Genomic DNA, 18,632 nt, shown 5'->3' with positions numbered 1-18,632 from the left:
GTTACATCAATTCTTACATGCCAAACTATCCACTTGGTATAAATTATGCAATGTGTGACATGGTGACACGGTTTGATGTCAAAAAGTCACAGAATCAAAGGCTAGACCACTGATGAGGCGTTTTAGGACGGTGTGTTCTGTGGGAGATGGGAGTTTCTGTTGGTGCGGAGTTTGACCTTTTTAACCTCCCAGATCTTTTCTATGCCAGAGAGCCTATAAAAATGATATGGAAAAGGGAAAAAACAAAAAGCATAATAGTCTCCTTTAAATATCAGTTTAAGATGTGTGTCTATGACTGTGAATGTGTTTCATCACAACTAGTTTATATGTGACGTGGAAAATGAGAAATAAATGTAATTAACTTTTGTTTCTTATTCACTTTCTATAACATGCCTCTTAGTAATAACCTATGTTCACAGGTCAAGGACTTTAATCAGACAGCACTCTGGATATTATGCAAATTTCAGCAGAACATCATCAAACCAAACCAAGAGGTTTGTTTCATGTGACAATTCTTTTAAGTTAAATGAGAACAAACATATTTAACCCATTCGCCAGAGTAAATGTGTCTCTATGTCACAACTTTTCATCGCCCTATATTCAATATTCAATTTTGTGTTGTGTCCAAACTGTTCTTCTGGTCTGGTTTGGTTTAGGATCCGAACTCAATTGGAAACGGGTTAGTTCCTGATCAAGTTGTCCCAACATCTTGTGAAAATGATTTGATTTGTTGTGTGTAAAACGGCAGGAAAATGTCCCAACATCTTGTTAAAAAATACCTTGGTTATGACTGCAAATGGTGATCTCTCACATGACAGCTGTCCAGCAACCACCATCCACTCCTTCTTCTGGCTTGAAAGTTATTTTATATACATGTCATCTGAACTTGATGGGGAGTTTTGTAGAAATGGCAAAATCCTATAAATGAAACAAATTTAATGTATCCGTCAAAATTTTATTTTGGCTCCTGGGCTGCGATATTATTTTTCACCACTTGGCTTATGTATGAGCAATACAAGAAATTTAATAAAGTTCAAATTTGAATAGTTTAAAGATTAATACTATGATTGTGGCAACATTTGACTCCGAGAAAACCGTTATTCCAGAAGAAATATGTACATAAAGTGCAGACATAATGGCACATTTCTTAGCTCCTGTTCCTCAAAGTAGAATCTTAACAGGTCTCTCTTGTCCATTCAGAGATGCATCATGTGAAAAACAAGGCAAGGATCTTTCTGAACCGAAGGTCATTGATGAGCCCATCTACCTAAACATGGAGGTAAGTGACTAACATAAGTCTTACAACTAAAGACAACTTTAAGGTGCCCTGTGGAGTTTTTTTGTAATCACAACATTCAGTGTTGCTCACCAAGACACTTTGCATGGTTTAGAAAATGTGACAATGCAATTCTGTCTGCATAAAATATTTGCACAGCTGAAAAGTTTGAACCCTGTGTCGTTTACATCCATGTTTACAGCAGAAACACTTCTTTTCAGCCTATTCATTGTGTTTCCTTGCATAACCGCCACTTGTAGAGCTGTGCAATAGTGTGACACGACAGGGAAAGGTATCTTGTCAATATGTACCATTAATGTCACCCAATGTCTGTCTTTGCAGGCCCCTCCTGAGCAGATGGACGACGCAGACAACATATATGCAAACGTGGATTATCAAAAATAGAAGGTCTCAATTCCCATCTCTTCGTACTAAGACTTTCAGTTAAACACAAGTTCTGCATTCAGTTTGTTTTGTGTGGGGGCACACGTTCCTGTTTATGGGCAAACACGTATCATTGTGTGCAGGATGCATGACAACAGCATGATGTTATCATGAGGAAGAAAGGACGACCAGCCCCCTCCAAGTGATTTTATTAACAGACTGTACACAGCATTGCAAAACAAAGAACAGCGGAGCAACAGTTTTTTTGTTTTTTACTTGCTTGTGGATGGGGAAATTGTGAGACTGCAGCCCGAACGGCACGATTCATGATCATTTTCTTATCAGTCTGATGTAAGACCCCTCTTTGTGTTAAACAGTGTACATATCTTTTTATTTTGAGAACAGCGGTACATTTTGATGTCATATTTATGTTCTCTGACTGTACATATTTCCCTTTTGTTTTCTTTCTCTAATTTAAATGTGGTCAAAACCTGTTCCAATAAATCTATTTCTGATCCTGATTCTGACATTATCTCTAAATTTCAGTTGTCCGTTGCACTGTGCGGCAGCCTTACTGACAGGTTTCATATCCTGCTCACAGGTTAAGTCACCAGGGTTAGGGTTATTTTTAGTTCAGTCCTCAAACAACATGTGGCAATCCCGATAAAAACTTAATTTCGAAACAGGAGACTGAATCAGAAGGGAAAACGGAAGTTTCATCTCCAGCACAGATAACACAGAGGGCGAATTGGAAAACATATAAAAAATAAAAAAGTCTTAATGAGTAATAAAGAAAAACAAGAAAAGTTTTATTTAACTTAACCCTGAAATGTGTGAATGCAAGTTTTAACGCCTGTGATCACTCCCTTCCTGGTCTTTTGACTTGTTTAGAAGATAACATTCACATATTTGACAGAAAACAGAACTCTGGTCATGAGATGCAATGAAGCACAAGCACTTACAGACTAACAGTGTTTATTGTACTTTAACATAGAGGATAAACAAAATAAAACGACCATAATAGGCAATGAGATTACCCTATTTTGGGTGTTTTATTTAATAGGTTTATCTTCACTATTGACTATAACATTGTTATGCTCAGCAGCTACATGGAGATTGAGTTTCATGTGAGTGGTGGAGCAGACTGGACTATCAACTCACAGATTTTTTTTTTTCCTTTATGTGCACAGGCATGTTTTTAAAATCTTGCAATATCTGCAGCATATGATGTCACAGTAAAGCTGGGGTAAGACCATGGTTATGTTCAATGAACTGTACTTAAGGTATAGTTATTGTTTAGTACTAAATCAAAACTTTATATACTGTAATGCTGCTGACATTTTCTTTCACCATTGTTGTCACCTTCTGGTTGTTTTTCATCTCTCTGTGGTCTAAGGATGGCACATGCCAACCCTGAGGACAGCTCTGTCACTGCCCATGCCCTCACTGGAGTCTTACAGTGCAGTACCTGCCAAACAGTAAAGGAAAAGAGAAAAAAACCTCCCCATTTAAGAAACATGCATATGTTATAACTTAATAATGACTGATGAGATCTACAAATAAAGTAGTTTTGTGCTTTAACTTCTCATTACCATCTTGTCATAAGAAATAGAAACATAGAAATATTTTCTAGACTAACTGAATTCATAGAGCTTGCGAACAGGTTTCGGAAGCTAATCTACATGAAACAATCAAGGGTGACACGATTTCATTGATGAGGGATAAGACTTTCTCGACCCTGATTGTATTAGTGACCTGTATTCTAGGCGCGGGCTTATCATCAGAGCTTGGAGTCTGTTGCCCTCAAAGGGTTTGTCCCTCAGTGTGGTGCTAGCTTTCATGCATGTCTTATGTCTGCATCTAACTTCCCCAAAAAATATTTACATTTACCTGAATGTTACCTAAAAAATGCACCTGGGTTGTTTTTACTTCTGCTCAGTGTGTCACATTTTCCCCCCTTTTAATTCGTTTGTTGATTGGTTTGCCAGCAGGATTTCACAAAAAACCTACCGAATGGATTTCCACGAAACTTGGATGGAAGATGTACCTTGGCACAGAATAGACCCTGTTAACTTTTGGTGCGGATTCGTTAAAGGACGGATCCAGTTTTTCTTTTTTAGATCTCAGGGACTTATGCATGGATCGTATTCAGGTGGCTGGTATCTATGAGTGGTCTCAAAAGGGGACAGCTGGGCCTTGGTGGAGGTATGCACGCGACTGAATGTCATTCTAGTTACTAATTCTATTTTTATGTAAAGTAAATATCTCCTAACAAACTCTAAACTTATTAGAGTTGCAATTAAAACACCAGTAACACATTCAACAGCTATCAAATATTCAACAATGTATGAAAGGATTAATGTTCTCTTTTTACTGAGCATCAGAAGACTCTTCATATGCCTGAACAGCAAAGCTGCAAAATGTATAAAAAGATTTCCCTGATGTGGATTTCCTCAGAAAGGAGATGTTGTTGACTGGGGATTTTCTCTTTAAAAAAGCACATCTGATGACATTATCATACTATCTTCGAGCTCAACTTTAACCTCCTTAAAGAGTTAGTTAGTTTAAAATAAAAATATCTGCCCTGACCTCAAGTGATGGTGCCTCACAGCCCTTTGCTGACTCATGTTTTACACCTGTCTTGTGTTTTTTCCCACCTTTAGTAAGACAAACTGTTGCTTCGGTGCATTAGTGGAACAAAGTGTTCTGTGAGTAAAGAAATTAGATGGAGAGTGGAGGACAAACAATGAGAGTTGTTGCATATTGCACAGTAACCGTCTCTGTGGCTTCTGTTATATCTGAATAAAGATCAGCTCCTGCTTGAGCTCAACGCTTTTCTGTAACCGTTGGCAACACTTACAACTTTAAAGTTTGATGCAATATTATAAATGTGACACTGCACTAATCTCACAAACACTATAAGTATCCATTCAGCCATTGAATAGATTCAGAGTTGAGTCAATTATTAGTAAGCATGCAAGATATATGTTTGCCATTGCCTCTGTGCTTGATTTATGGCTGTGATGCAGCTGGAGTCAAAATGCTGCTGATTGACTTGATGATGATGATATATCAGTGTTTCTTTTTGTTTTCAGTCATCCAAGAAGACTGTGAAGGAGAGGGAAAAAGATTGTCTCCAATAGTCTCCCCAAATAGAAACTACCTCGGGAGTTAAAAAAAAAAGAAAAAGTAAAACCAATTTTTGGGTAAATCTGCAAAATTAGAACTGCACTAGTTGGTGGATGGTATCAGGCACACTGATATGGGACTTTTCTACCTTAGGATCAAAAATGCCCCCATACAAGAGCTTCGCCTGCACTAAACACACAGTATACATTGATGTATTGGTAGTTTAGTATGTTGTATTTAGTACAATATTATTATTATTATTATAGAATATCTTAATAATTTTTAAGGCAAAACACAACAGTAATATTCTATGAGTCATGTTGGCATTATATTTGACTCCACAGGGTTAAGAGACAGTAACTGCCTCCTGCTCTGTAACGCACACCTGCCCATCCATTGCCCGTCAAGTCACCTGGAGTCGCTCTGAAACTGTCATGCTCCAATCAGAGAAGCTGAACGACCAGAAGTGGACAACAAGGTCAACCCTGACGTTTGACCCTCAATCTGCTGACTTAACACAACCTTTAAACTGCACAGTGCAGCACAGAGGAAGGGAGCTGGTGAAGAGCTCCACCGTGCTCTCAATATCACCTTTCACTCTGCAGCTACATCAACAAGTTTCACATCCATGGTTTTTAATGCCTGCTCCATTTGTTCACCTATATATCTACACAATCAGTCAGTTGAGAAACACAGAACATTTCACTGCACACTGTGACGTCACCAGCGTCACTTACGATCAGTTATTTCCAACTTCAGATCTCGTGTGTCGTTGGAGGTCAGAGCAGATTTCCTTTCAGAGATGCTTCACTGTTTAAGGCTTCTCTCAAGGTGTTTAGCCCGCATTTTTTATTATGCCTGATCAACACTGAACACTATTTGAATGCACCTTCATTTGTGTGTTTACTGTTTTTGATTATGATCTTTTTACATTCGGTGTCTTCGGTACACTTGGCTCCAGCTACTGATACCACAGTCCTGCATTAAACTTCATTAAAGGATTGTCAAGTCTTTGTCTGAACTGTTTGAAAAAAAAAAAGGAGGTTGATTCAACTGAATGAATTTATACAAAGTAACGCGTTACTGTAATCACATTACTTTTTTCAGTAACGAGTAGTGTAAGGCATTACTGTTCTGAATGTAGTAATCACATTACAGCCAAGCTCGTTCCTTACGTTACATTGCTAGTCGCATGCATCACACACAAGGGACACACTTTGTCCGTGTTGAAAACTTGGAAGCTGCTAACACTACGTCAAACTCAACGAAGCACCCGGAAGCACCTACAGAGACAGCACGCACACACACAAAGCTTGTTGCTAAGGAACCGTGGAGCAACATGAATGTAACGAGTAATGTGACGAGTAATGTAACTAATTACTTTCTTCAGGGAGTAATCATGTAATGTAAGGCATTACTATTTTTGAGAGTAATGTGTAATATGTAATACATTACTTTTTTGAGTAACGAGCCCCAACACTGGTTGTTACTCAGGTGGATTATTTAATTGATATAAATGTGATCAACAAAACCCACAAGTCATGTTATATGTGTGTCTTTAAAGGAAATATTCAAGAGTCATTTACATAACACACATTGGCTGACACAGAAGCTGTGCACCAATGTGGGATGACAAATGCCTGGTAATTGAGGTGTACTATATCACCGAAAGTGAATTTATCTTTACAGTTCATAATCAGGTCGGGGGTTTGTTTGACTAGGTTGGTGTGTTTGACTTCAGGACTCTAATCAGCTAAGATGGTGACCAGCTTCCCCTCTGACTTCCTGATAATTCACCATCAACACACTGTCAAGCCACGCAAGGGTTTTTCCTAAAGTGACCCAGGCACAGACTATTTTCTCCTCCTCGTCCCAGTCGGTGGATGGATAAATAAACTCGGTGCGCACAAACATTAACAGTTCACGTCTCTGAAACTGACGAGGTCAATTTAGATGAAAATTTATCTATTTGTAAAATGCTGGTACATTATTATACTAATTTGTGAGGTGAGTGCATATTTTCGATGCATCTGTGTTGCGGTGGTGTGATTGGAGAAGCACAGTGCACATAAACACCACATTGGTATTCAAGCAGGAAATAGGCACCGCAGCTGAGCTCTTAACTAACTGCTCTGAAAAAGCGGAAGTTCATAATCACACTTTTGCACCATGTGTTGCTATTGACTGACTAATGCTCTGTGAAAATGAAGAGCTGTTAAACATATTTGAAAGTCCAATATAATTTATTATTCAATGGAAATGTTGCACAACATGCATTGATCAGACAAACCGTCAGGAAAAGAGCTGGACAAGAGAAACAACCTCTACAAACTCAAGTTCATTGATTAATGTTATTTGTCGACATTATATGCAAATTACAGGAGACAGAAAAATAATACTTTTGTTATACATAGAGAAAATAGCATATCAACACTTTTTACAACTTTCTTTGCTCACACCAGCTGTTCCTCCAATAAACTCAGCGATGTTACACATTGGCGTAGATTGCGTCATCCCTGTCATTCTGTACAGAAAGAAAACAAGATTCACTTGATCTGTTCCTTCATGCAAGGACATTATAAATGAATTAGGAAAAATAAATGTACCTCCACGTTGCCATATACAGGATCATCGGGATACATGTCAGGGCAATGTACATCCTCATAGCTCGTCTCTTTTCTATGGAAAGAATGGAGAAAAAGAAACTTTTTATATTTACCAAATTTATTTTATTTATTTTATTTATGTTGTTATTTCGGGCATGTCAATTCATACACATGGCCGAAAGGGAAAAGCGGGAGAAGCCAAAGCTTATCAAGTCCCGCCCCCATTACCCACAGGATAAAATCTTCATCCTGATCTATTCTTGTCATTTGCATTTTACATTTTCTTTTCTTTTTTTTTTTTTTTTTTCAACTTCTTTTGTTATGACCTTTGGCAAAACATATTACAGCAGTAGCATACAGAGCTGAATTCAAGCTCTAGACATACAGATTACATGTGTGTCTAAACCTTACAGTTGTAAGTATATTAGTAGTATGTTTATATTTATTTAAATAAATAATAATAAATAAATAAACACACACAGCAATATTGTCCTACTTGTGACGCTTTACAGTTTGAGGAAACTAGTTTAACTGTGGTGAATAACCAAAAACCTTTTTGTTGCAGCATACTCAGGGAGCTCCACATTCTTGTCTGCCATCTTGGTGCTCATGTGCGATGTTTGTGCTTGTCCAGATCTCCCCCTACTGGCAGAGAAATGTTAAGCAACATTAGGCCCAATAGAGTAAGAACTATCGAAACTTTGCACAACCACTGAAACCCAACTGCAATAATGAACACAGGCTGTCATACCCTTTAGAAATTTTCGAGCCGACTACCTCCCCCTGCAGTTGTTAAAATTCAGTCTTTATTACTATCAGACATGTTTCCACTCTATATTAAGAAATACATCTACATGGGTGACTCAAATGTATGTCAATTCCAGGAAACCACTTACCATTTTATAACAACTCCCGCTGCTATTAAAAGTATCAATATGGTCACTCCTATCCCTACTCCGATCGCGATGATGATGTAACTCTGCATCTTACCTGCCCACAAAGAAAACATGTCACAGTTTTTCTCAATATAAAATTTGTGCTATATCTTTAGGCATGTATCATGCATTCTTGGAATTGTAAAGACTTTCTTACTATTGACAGGTAACGAGAGGCTGGCATTGCCCTGTGTGTTGTTAGCCAGGCAGAGGACAGACTCATAAGATCCCAGGTCTGCCTGCAGAGTCCCGATGGTAAGAGAGTTGTGTGTCTCTACCTTGGTGCTCGGCAGGACTTTGTCAGAAAGCACAAAATAGACTCTGCTGGGCGGCTTGGACTCCACAATGCACACACACTTCACTGTGTCTGTCTCCCAGGAGCAGGTAGACATGGTTTTCACCTCAGGAGCATCTGTGAAGGACAATAAACGTAGTGATGAATCACCCATGCTTTTCCTTTATTATTCAAATAAGTATTTGCCCTATTATGACATTTCTTTCATTGTATACTTACACAACACATTGAGCCGCACAGGGCTTGATTTGCGTTGTCCTATTGTATTGGTAGCAGTACAGTACAGGGCCCCTGTGTGCTGTCTGGAGATATTTGGCAGCATGAAGATGTTCCCCTGATACAGCCGAGCACCACTTTCATTCTGCCACTCAATGCTGCTCGCAGGAGGATTGGCATCACTTGAGCATTTCAGACGCACAGCTTCTCCTTCCTTTACATCAGACTTGTACTCAACCTTCACATGGGGAGCGTCTACATGGAAACATACAATTCGTAATAGTATTTACAGAGATACTGTAGATAGGTGTCATTTACACACTGGGGATGATGGGAACATGTCCCTACTACCTTTTAAATGGTAGATTTGATCCCCATCAATCTTTGAAAACCTGATTTGTTAAAAATGCTATAAAAATCGCTCGCATCATGAAATGTTCATTAACAAATGAATACAGCTGACTCACATTCACTGGTGCTTTCTACAGTCAATGTGATGTACGCCTTTTATTTACCGCCCCAGTAAAAAAAAAAAAAAACAACCTTCCTTTGACCCACAGATAACATAACCTGTAAAATGTTTTCATTGTCACATTTCAGCTTTTCCTAAAATAAATCTGCCTCTTCAGAAAATTAAAAACAAAACAATGCAGTAAAACATATTTTTTTTAAGAATATGGAAGTAATCTGCCTGTTGAGTGACACCTAGAGTACAATGTCTCTGGTGGGGAAGTTGTGTGTTTGACATGCATGACAGCATCTGTAAGGACAATAAAGCTAGTGATGAATTACCAATGCTTTTCTTTATATGTTCAAATTAAAAATTGCCTTATCATGTTATTTCTTTCATTGTTACTTACAAGACACATTGAGTTGCACAGGGCTTGATTTGCGTTGTCCTATTGTATTAGTAGCGGTACAGTACAGGGCCCCTGTGTGCTGTCTGGAGATATTTGGCAGCATGAAGATGTTGCCCTGATGCAGCCGAGCACCACTTTCATTCTGCCACTCAATGCTGCTGGCAGGAGGATTGGCATCACTTGAGCATTTCAGACGCACAGCTTCTCCTTCCTTTACATCAGACTTGTACTCAACCTTCACATGGGGAGCGTCTACATGAAAACATTCAATTCATGATGGCATTTACAGAGATATCATAGATAGATGTCGTTTACACACTGGGGATGATGGGGACATGTCCCTTCTACCTTTTTAAATGGTAGATTTTGTCCCCATCGCTCTTTGAAAGCATGATTTGTTAAAAATGTTATCAAAAATCGCTCACATCATGAAATGTTGATTAACAAATGAATACAGCTGACTGACATGCACTGGTGCTTTCTACAGTAAATGTGATATTGGTATTGTTCAATTGACATGATAGTGACGCCCTTGATGGTATATGTTCACATTTTGCACTACTTACAAAGTAATGTCAAAGCTGAGCTGATGTCAGGGCACATAAACAAGCAGGGGAAGAGTCTACAGCCATGCTAGCAGCCATGCTAGCATCTCTGTGAAGCTTTACTTAGGCACAGCAGTGGCATGAACCATTAAATGCTGTAACTAGCACTGCAACATAGCTCTCGATGGCTATTCCCACATGCTAATCTTTAGCAATTGTAATGTTTACCACGTTCACCATGTTAGTTTAATGTGTTACCAGCTAGCATTTGCTAATCAGCACCAATGACAAATAACAACCAAGGCTGGGAATGTTGTTACTTTCGCAGGTATTTGGTCATAAATCCAAGTCAAGCTGATAGAATATAACTGAAGAGAAGAGGTGCCACAATATTTATTCAAAATAAAAAAAACTTGCTGCACACATTGGAAGAAAAAACAACAACAACAACCCTCCTAATATGACATAGCTTATCCACTGTGCTTGAAGTCTGACTGTGTTGGAGATCTTGAATTCATTTTTTTTGCAGTGATCCTTTATTGATGTGTTTGGGAAAAGGGGTTACTCAGGAATGATTTAAGAAACCCAACTTGGTAAGAAACTGCTTTTCTATCTTTTACTGTTAACTTTTGAATCCCCAAAGGCTGGGGTTTTAATTTTGGTGAATGTTATTTGAACTTCTCTAACCCTAACCTACTGAAGTCAAGCTGTTGTTGTAAAATACCTCTATCTCTTTATAGAAGAATTTGACAATGTAAATAACAATGTCAGGGCATGAAAGCAGTGATCCATTGATCTTCATGAATCCAGATGCAATAGTCTAACAATGGCAGAGCCATCAGTGCTGAAAAAAAATGTCTAAATCTAAAATCAAAGTGAATTATGGATTTGGAGGTTTGTGACTGACAAAACAAAATGGCTTCATGGTGCACATGGATATTATGCAGAAGCAAGCAGAAACTTATGTCTATCACCCCTCACCTAAGCCAATATAAACAACAGTAACGGACAGCACAATGCTCTTTTTCCACTGCAGATGAATACATGATGACTGTAAATCCTCTGACTGTGACTAAACCTCCTTTAAAGGAGAACTTCGGTCGATTTAAACATGCAGCTTCATTGCTCAAGCTACCCTTGACTTGCGAGTACCGAAGACGCGAACAAATTTGGTCCAGCCATTACAGAGCTCCGTGAACGGAGATGTAGCATTGAACGCTAACAGCATGGGGTCAGAACTTCACACTGTGTTTTAAGCATCTTAACATGCTCCACATCTCACACCAAAAGTTATGCAACATCAGCAGACACCTTAGCACACAGCACTGTAGCGTGTATGACTCAAAATGAATAAAAAAGTAGTTAAAACAGTGTGTTTGTGCAAGCAGCTACTTACCTGTTTATTGACATCCGTGTGTTCCGGTAGCTAGACCAAACTAGCATATCCATCGAGTGTGCACTTAACAGGCTAAACAGGCTTTTGTAAGGCTCATGGCTCATCACAGGCTGTAACATGGACATGTACATTATGAACATAAACACGAAAATGCTGGAATACGTTTCCGTCTCCGCCAGTGAGGGAGTAAGTGCACGCTCGACGGATCAGCTAGTTTAGTCTAGCTACCGGAAGACACGGATGTCAACAAACAGGTAAGTAGCTCCTTGCACAAACACACTGTTTTAACTACTTTTTTATTCAGTTTGAGTCATACACGCTACAGTGCTGTGTGCTAAGGTGTCTGCTGATGTTGCATAACTTCTGGTGTGAGATGTGGAGCATGTTAAGATGCTTAAAACACAGTGTGAAGTTCTGACCCCATGCTGTTAGCGTTCAATGCTACATCTCCGTTCACGGAGCTCTGTAATGGCTGGACCAAATTTGTTCGCGTCTTCGGTACTGGCTAGTCAAGGGTAGCTTGAGCAATGAAGCTGCATGTTTAAATCGACCGAAGTTCTCCTTTAAGAAGCATCAAAAGCCACTTTATTTGAATGAGGAGCCTATGTGTTAGTAAAGCTTGAGTAAAAAAACACTAAATCCATATATACATGCTATACAATGCTTTTTGAGCTCAGTGTGGTTTTGAAATTATTCTGCATTCTCTTTATTGGCACTTTCTTGTTCCAATTTACATAATTATTAAAATGCTTTTTATTATCTTTTATTTGCTTTGATCCATTTTGAAAAATACTGCACCACAGAATTACTTACTTGCTCCCATATGTACTTACAATTTACTTTGAGGACCTTGAATGTTTTGTGGTGCCGCCCTCCGTGGTATCTTACGGTGCATTCTAATTGCTTGTTATGATCCGCTCTGGTAGGGCGAAAGGTCAGAGTTGATGTAGCTCTCCACTGGCCATCTTCAAGCTGCTGTGGTTGGACATGTGCCTCTCCAGAGAAACTCCAGGCAAAGACAGGAGGAGAGGTGGGGCACGAGTGTGACACGGAGCAGGACGCAGACACATTTTGACCCTCTGTTACCTCCTGTTTCACAGAGAAACTGATGTCACTTAGTTCACCTGTAACAACAAGAAACGTTGTGTTAGGCAACAGCAAAACCCAGAAGGCTACTGCAAGTAAGGGGGAGAACTTTTGGTTGACTCGGCTGCTCAAAATCCTGATATCTATTTTATAACTCTACATTCTGGCTTCAGACATTTCAACATTAAAGATGATGGAAGCACTTCAGTTGACAAAAATTCAAAAAAGGAATGCACACTGTGATGGCACTATGGTGTATAAAATTTTGTGGATATAATTAAATATCCTAAGTCAATTCAGTAGTAACCTTGAGCAGAAATAACAAGTAGTACTAAGTTGATATAATTCAAATATTAGATACACCCTATAAAAATGTATGTCCATGAAGAAATGCTCAATATGTTGCCACTTGGAAGCAAATATTGTACTTTAATATATTTATTTGATACATTTCGTTTCTAGTTACTTTGCAGATTGCATGTTGCATCAGAGCCAAATTGATCATTTTATTGGCAATCAGATAAAAAATAATTAGAAAATAGAAAAAAGAAATTGGAAAAGAGAATAAGAAAACTGTTGAACATCATATCAGATAATCAGATGGCAGTTTGGTCAACACATAGTGGCACATGTGCACATGCACTCAACATCTTTACCTTTATTTAAGTATGACTTTTGGGTACTTTTTACAACACTGGGTAAAGGTGTGGACAGAATGGTACTTCCTGTTTTATTTGGGTCGGGCTGCTGCTGCTGCCTGTCAAGTGCTCTTGTGATGCTGATATGTTATTTTTGACTACATCTATCTTTTCACCAGCACTGTTTCAGTTCCTTTTAAAAAAAATTATGTCAGAGTGGTTCTTTCATTTTGGTATTTTGACACCTTAACTTAATTTGTTTCACAATTGCCGTTTCCCCTAATTAAGGGAATAGTCTTAAACCCTTTTCACATAGAGACACCGCATTATCATCACAAAGAAGGCTTGAATACCTTGTTTGTTCACACTGAACCAAGCAGTGTGTCATTTCATACAGCATGCCGGTGTTGCAGAACCAAAAGAGGCATGATGGTACACTCCATAATGTTGCCATCTGTGTGTTTTTTTTAATGTGTTTCCCCTGGTTTCCACCTGTTGATCTAAACATGTATCCGCCGGCTATTTATAATAATATGGTCGCTGATATAAGTGTTGAGGTTGAGATCCTGACCTGCCATGCATTGTGGAAAGTAACAGAAAAAACGCAAAAAAGTTACGTTTTTTGCGTACTCGCCGTCAATAATTAGGGGACCCTGTCTGACTCTCACTCGCGAGGAGGGATGCTGTTTTCTTGGGTTAAGTTCGCTGGAGCTTGGTCGGGAGGGCTGACCGTCGCAGTGACTGATTTTCTACACAAGTTGCTAGAGACAGTAACTACAATAACACAATAGTGGAAGGTGACAAAGACATGGTGAGTTCAAGTTTTTTGCTCTAAATGACATGTGGAAATGTCAGTTATCAAACCCCATAGACATTTCTTTGCTAACTAAGCAGTCACAGTGTGTTCGTTCGTGTTGACAGTCCCATTCCATCAGGGAAGCTACGTGATGTCGGACATGTGATCTGCTATAAAGCCTATATTTAAGACAGGGAATAAATAGACTAATGCTATAGATCTGAATTTAGAAAGTTTTACTAGAACATTGTTGTAAACAAATTCAATTTGGGTTATTGGAACTGCAAAAGCTTCACCTTTTACTGCCATGCCCAATTTATTGTCAACATTTTTTTGTGTTATTTTAGACACATTATGTTTGTCAATACCCTTGACTTAAATGAAGATCAGATCACATTTTATGACAAATGTATTCAGAAAACAATGAAATTCCAAAAGGTTCACATACTTTTTCTTGCCACTGTATCAGTCACATATCACACCCCTGTCCTGTGCTGCCTGTTTTTCCATTCACACAGATCCCATCTCGCCTCTGCTGCAGCACTGTTACTACCTCAGATGGCGGATCAGAGGCAAATAAATACTGTCCCCCCTTTCCACCTCTGTAACTTTAACACAGACGGTGAGGTGGAGTATCTGCTCATGATTCCCGCCTTGAAAAGGCAGTGTCAATGGGGCTACAGTTGCATTACAAATTTAAGGTTTTCAGTCTGATTTCAAGTTTTATGATGGATAAAAAAAAAAAATAATAATAAACTGCTGCACAGTAACATAAAGGAATTTTTAAAATGGGTGACACATGTCTGTCCAGAGAAATGAAACTGTTATGATGAAGCTATTTTAAGAGCCAGTAAAGCCATTAAAATAAGGAAGTGGAAACTGTTGTCGAAACCAGGGAACCTGTGGTAGCACTGTTAGTACTCAGATGTATTGTCAGGGGAGCTCATTTAGGGTTATAAATTAAGATTTAACTTTCAAAGATAAAACAAGTGAAACAAAACCTTAGAGGTTAAAACTGCAGGTTAAAACTTTAAACATACAGTTTAAAGCATCCTAATTTTTCAAGCTGTGGCTGTTATAATTATAATAAAATTTCATGAAATTTCTGAAGCTGCAAAAATAAACCATATTAATTATTTTTCTGACTCCATATTCACTGATTGCGGATCAGCACAGAATCGACTTATAAACACATTTCTGAAATGTGTTCTAAATATAAAAAAAAATTCAACGGTAACAACACTGGAAATAAAGACAGAACTGTACTGTTAATGGTGTTCTTTGAAAGTTATTGAGATACACTTACTAATCATTGTGATGGAGACTTTCTTCTCTTTGTAAGAATATTGATCATGGCCTCCTATTTCGATCCTGAAATAGAAAGGCCCGCTGTCACTTTCTTGAAGAGGATCAATCTTCAGTGAACAGGTCTTATGTCTGAGGTCTCCAACCAGCTGTGTCCGACTCCGATACTGCTGCATCGTTTTAGACTGCTCTGGGTGATAAATGAGTTCATTTGGTTCCCTGAACCACATCCCGGTGAACTGAGTGACTGTCCTCCCTGGATCCGGATAGTTATATGAGCAGGGGATCACCACACAGGATCCAGGGAGACCTTTAACTGAGGATGGCACCTTAATTGTCCAAGATGAAGCTTCAGTCTGAGGAACTGGAATAAAACCGTGAGTAAAATGTAAAAATGAATGAAAAATGCACAGAATAAATTACAATTTAACCTGGAAATTAAATTCTTGGCCTGGACAAAAAAAGATAATGCAAAAAAGTCAAAAAATCTGTTCAATTGTACTTCTTGTGATGCAGCATATCGGGAGTGTAACATACCTGTGAAGCAAAGGCCCCAAAAAAACAGGATCCATTTTACAGAGTCCATCTCGTCCTCTCTGGGTCAGACCTGCAAGTAAAGTGACAAATATTTCCTGGCTTGTGCTGCTGTGCTGTCATTTCCTCCTCGTGTGAAATGACTTGTCTAGTTTCCATTCCACATTTAATCCACTGTGTATCACACCAAATCAAACCTTGGTCTCATCATACTTCTTTTGGGGAATTATACCATATTAATCATCATTCATCTTTTTTATTATTATTATTTTTTAGTTTTCATTCTAAGTATGTTTTGGACTTTCTATTCTCACCAGTGTTGTATATTTTCAAGTTTTACTGTCACGAGCCATCACAATCAGCTCTCATAAACATCAGAATTTCTTAATTTTTGTTTCCAATTGTGTCTCTGCTCTGCATCCCTGGGTTTAAGCACAATGTGTGCCATCCTGCTGCACTTACTTCCCTCTTCAGATATTCAGGAATTTGATTTATTTTAGTAACTATGACTTCTCCAGTTGTATTTTTGTCTTTGCATTTGGCATGCTAACCACTGTGCAAAAAAACCCAAAAACCCTCACATATTTGTTGATAACACTTTATTCTGATGGTCCGACTACCGGGAGTTTACATTAGTAATATTTCAACAGATTGTTTATGAGATTCAACAAGTCATCTTGTATACAAATGTGACAATTCACGGACGAACATACACAATCTCAGAATAGCTTTTTTGAAAAGTACAAAAAATCCAATAAACGAAATGGAAACAAGTTTAATAATCTTTGTTGATCATTCTAATGCACAGGCAATGATCATGTATTCAAAACATAATACAAATGTTCAACAATGCATCAGACAAATGATCCAAATGAAGACTGTTATTACTGTTATTATTGTTGATGTTGATCATTTGTAAGCTTTTACATTAAAGGGGCACGTTTTGGATTTTAGAATATGTCAAACTCAAAAAGGTAACATTTAGATCATGAATAAGGTAATGTTACAAACTCAGAAATATATTTGTTGGAAGTATATATTGGATATATTTCCATATAGGAATAAACAAGCTGTCCTCAGAGTGTAATTACGTCCCAAGAATGCTGCTTAAAGTGAGAGGGGTCAATACACAGAAGGTCCCACAAAAATAAAAAAGATGTATATGAATGAAATTGTGTTGTTCTGTGGGCACAGTTTTTTAATAGGGACGAAACTCTGATTAAAAGATCTTCCCCAAAACTCATTCTCTCATTCTCTCTCCCCCATTTGATCCCCAGGTCTTTGAAGCATTGCAGCCTCATTAATTTGTAAGTACTTTAAATGCAGACAAATGGGCCATACTTGAGTACAAGCCCACTTTGAGCTGAATTACCTTTATAGATGATTAAAACACTCTGCCTGCAAAATGACTGGATTAAGCATGGCAAAACCTGTTAAAGAGAAAATACTCGACTTTATTTTTTGCACAGGCTCTGAGGGAACGTGTTCGCTCCATCACCTCGAACACAGTAAAACAGGAACCAGCTGTGACCAAAACTCAGACCGGACCACAGACACTCAAAATACGAGAACCGCGATGAAACCTCTGTCAAACTGAAAATACATCAAGAGGCCACAACAAGGTAAAATGTATTCGTCCTGAAAGATTTCCCTCATGTCAGTTACAATCTGTGTATACGATGTCATACAAAGATGGGCGATTAGATCAAAAAAAAAAAAGACTTTCAGAAACTGCAGTACTGACTGAAAGCAACGACATGTAAACCCGTTGAAAAGTCCACAGAACAAGAAAGAAACAGTAAAGTGACATTTACTGTACCTGAAACTGTGTCTATCACCAGCGCAGAGACAAGAAGACAGGATATCCTTTGGCTACCTGATGCCTGCAGCTAGTGAAGTCATGTGATGTGGCGACTGATACCTGACTTCTCTCTGGGGTGTTAAGATCTGAACAGTGTTTTTAGCTGGTTTGCACGCAATACAAAAAAAAAGGAAACATGTTTACTTTGCCTTCCATTTTACAAAAGGGACTGGTCACATCTGAAAGTGTACTGAGGCCTCCCTTCCTGTTTATGAGTTCACACCTTAAGTCATGTGGTCGGAGAGAAAACTGTGTCAGGGGAAGCCCTCGATGAAATATCTGCCATGTTGCAGTGGCTTCACAGAGGCTGTTTCCCCCTTCAGACATCACTTGGAGGATCATCTTGCTGAGTTTTGCCGTAGATTGAATTGCTCACTTTGAACTCAGTCATTCATGGACCTTGATCTCCAACGAAAGCAGGGTTCAGCATCGCTCCCGTCTTTGGATAAGAAATGTCAGTGTCTTGGGCAGCTAGGTCATTATAACGGATGCTGCAGCTTTGGTGGATCTTCTTCACAGAGAAACTCTTCCTTCCTTTAACTTTCCAGTGATCCTCTGCGCACCGTGTCATGAAGTCCTCCAGCTGGACTGTGTCCTCTCTCTGGCGCCCCCAGGACAGTTTCCTTGGGGTAGAAGTGACGAAGCCGGTGGATGCGGAGTTGCCCATGACAGGAAATGTGCTGCAAATCTGTTAACCAAGTAATGGAAAATGAACCTATTAAATACAATACAATTACATTTCTAATTACACATGAACTTTAGATTCAACA

At 38.7% G+C, this 18,632-nt stretch overlaps 2 protein-coding genes across 8 annotated transcripts in view; one reads left to right on the top strand and one right to left on the bottom strand.

Annotated features, from left to right (window-relative positions):
* The window catches only part of LOC115567114 (paired immunoglobulin-like type 2 receptor beta), a 4,678-nt gene extending 2,497 nt beyond the window's left edge, over positions 1-2,181 (top strand). For all 6 annotated transcript variants that reach the window (XM_030393377.1, XM_030393371.1, XM_030393373.1 and 3 more), the window contains 3 exons: positions 420-494; positions 1,201-1,279; positions 1,619-2,181. In XM_030393377.1, the coding sequence (XP_030249237.1) occupies positions 420-494; positions 1,201-1,279; positions 1,619-1,681 (217 nt within the window). In that variant the 3' untranslated portion in view covers positions 1,682-2,181. The remainder of the gene's footprint in view (positions 1-419; positions 495-1,200; positions 1,280-1,618) is intronic.
* Positions 2,182-7,013: 4,832 nt separating this feature from the next.
* LOC115567097 (myelin-associated glycoprotein) lies at positions 7,014-18,046 on the bottom strand. Of its 2 annotated transcripts, none has more exons than XM_030393342.1 (11): positions 17,821-18,044; positions 16,005-16,074; positions 15,469-15,831; positions 12,476-12,766; positions 9,702-9,953; positions 8,845-9,096; positions 8,488-8,742; positions 8,292-8,385; positions 7,948-8,040; positions 7,396-7,468; positions 7,014-7,313 (listed from the first exon to the last, which is right to left on the bottom strand). In XM_030393342.1, exons 2-11 carry the CDS (start codon positions 16,051-16,053, stop codon positions 7,278-7,280), a joined length of 1,758 nt encoding a protein of 585 aa, XP_030249202.1. In that variant the 5' UTR covers positions 16,054-16,074; positions 17,821-18,044; the 3' UTR covers positions 7,014-7,277. The 2 variants fall into 2 exon arrangements, with proteins under 2 accessions (XP_030249202.1, XP_030249203.1); XM_030393343.1 differs by having other exon boundaries at positions 7,015-7,313; positions 7,966-8,040; positions 17,821-18,046.
* Positions 18,047-18,632: the final 586 nt, after the last annotated feature.

The sequence above is a fragment of the Sparus aurata genome, chromosome 17 (assembly GCF_900880675.1).
Source record: "Sparus aurata chromosome 17, fSpaAur1.1, whole genome shotgun sequence".
Taxonomy (NCBI): Eukaryota; Metazoa; Chordata; class Actinopteri; order Spariformes; family Sparidae; genus Sparus; species Sparus aurata.
This window is presented reverse-complemented; position numbering and strand designations above follow the sequence as displayed.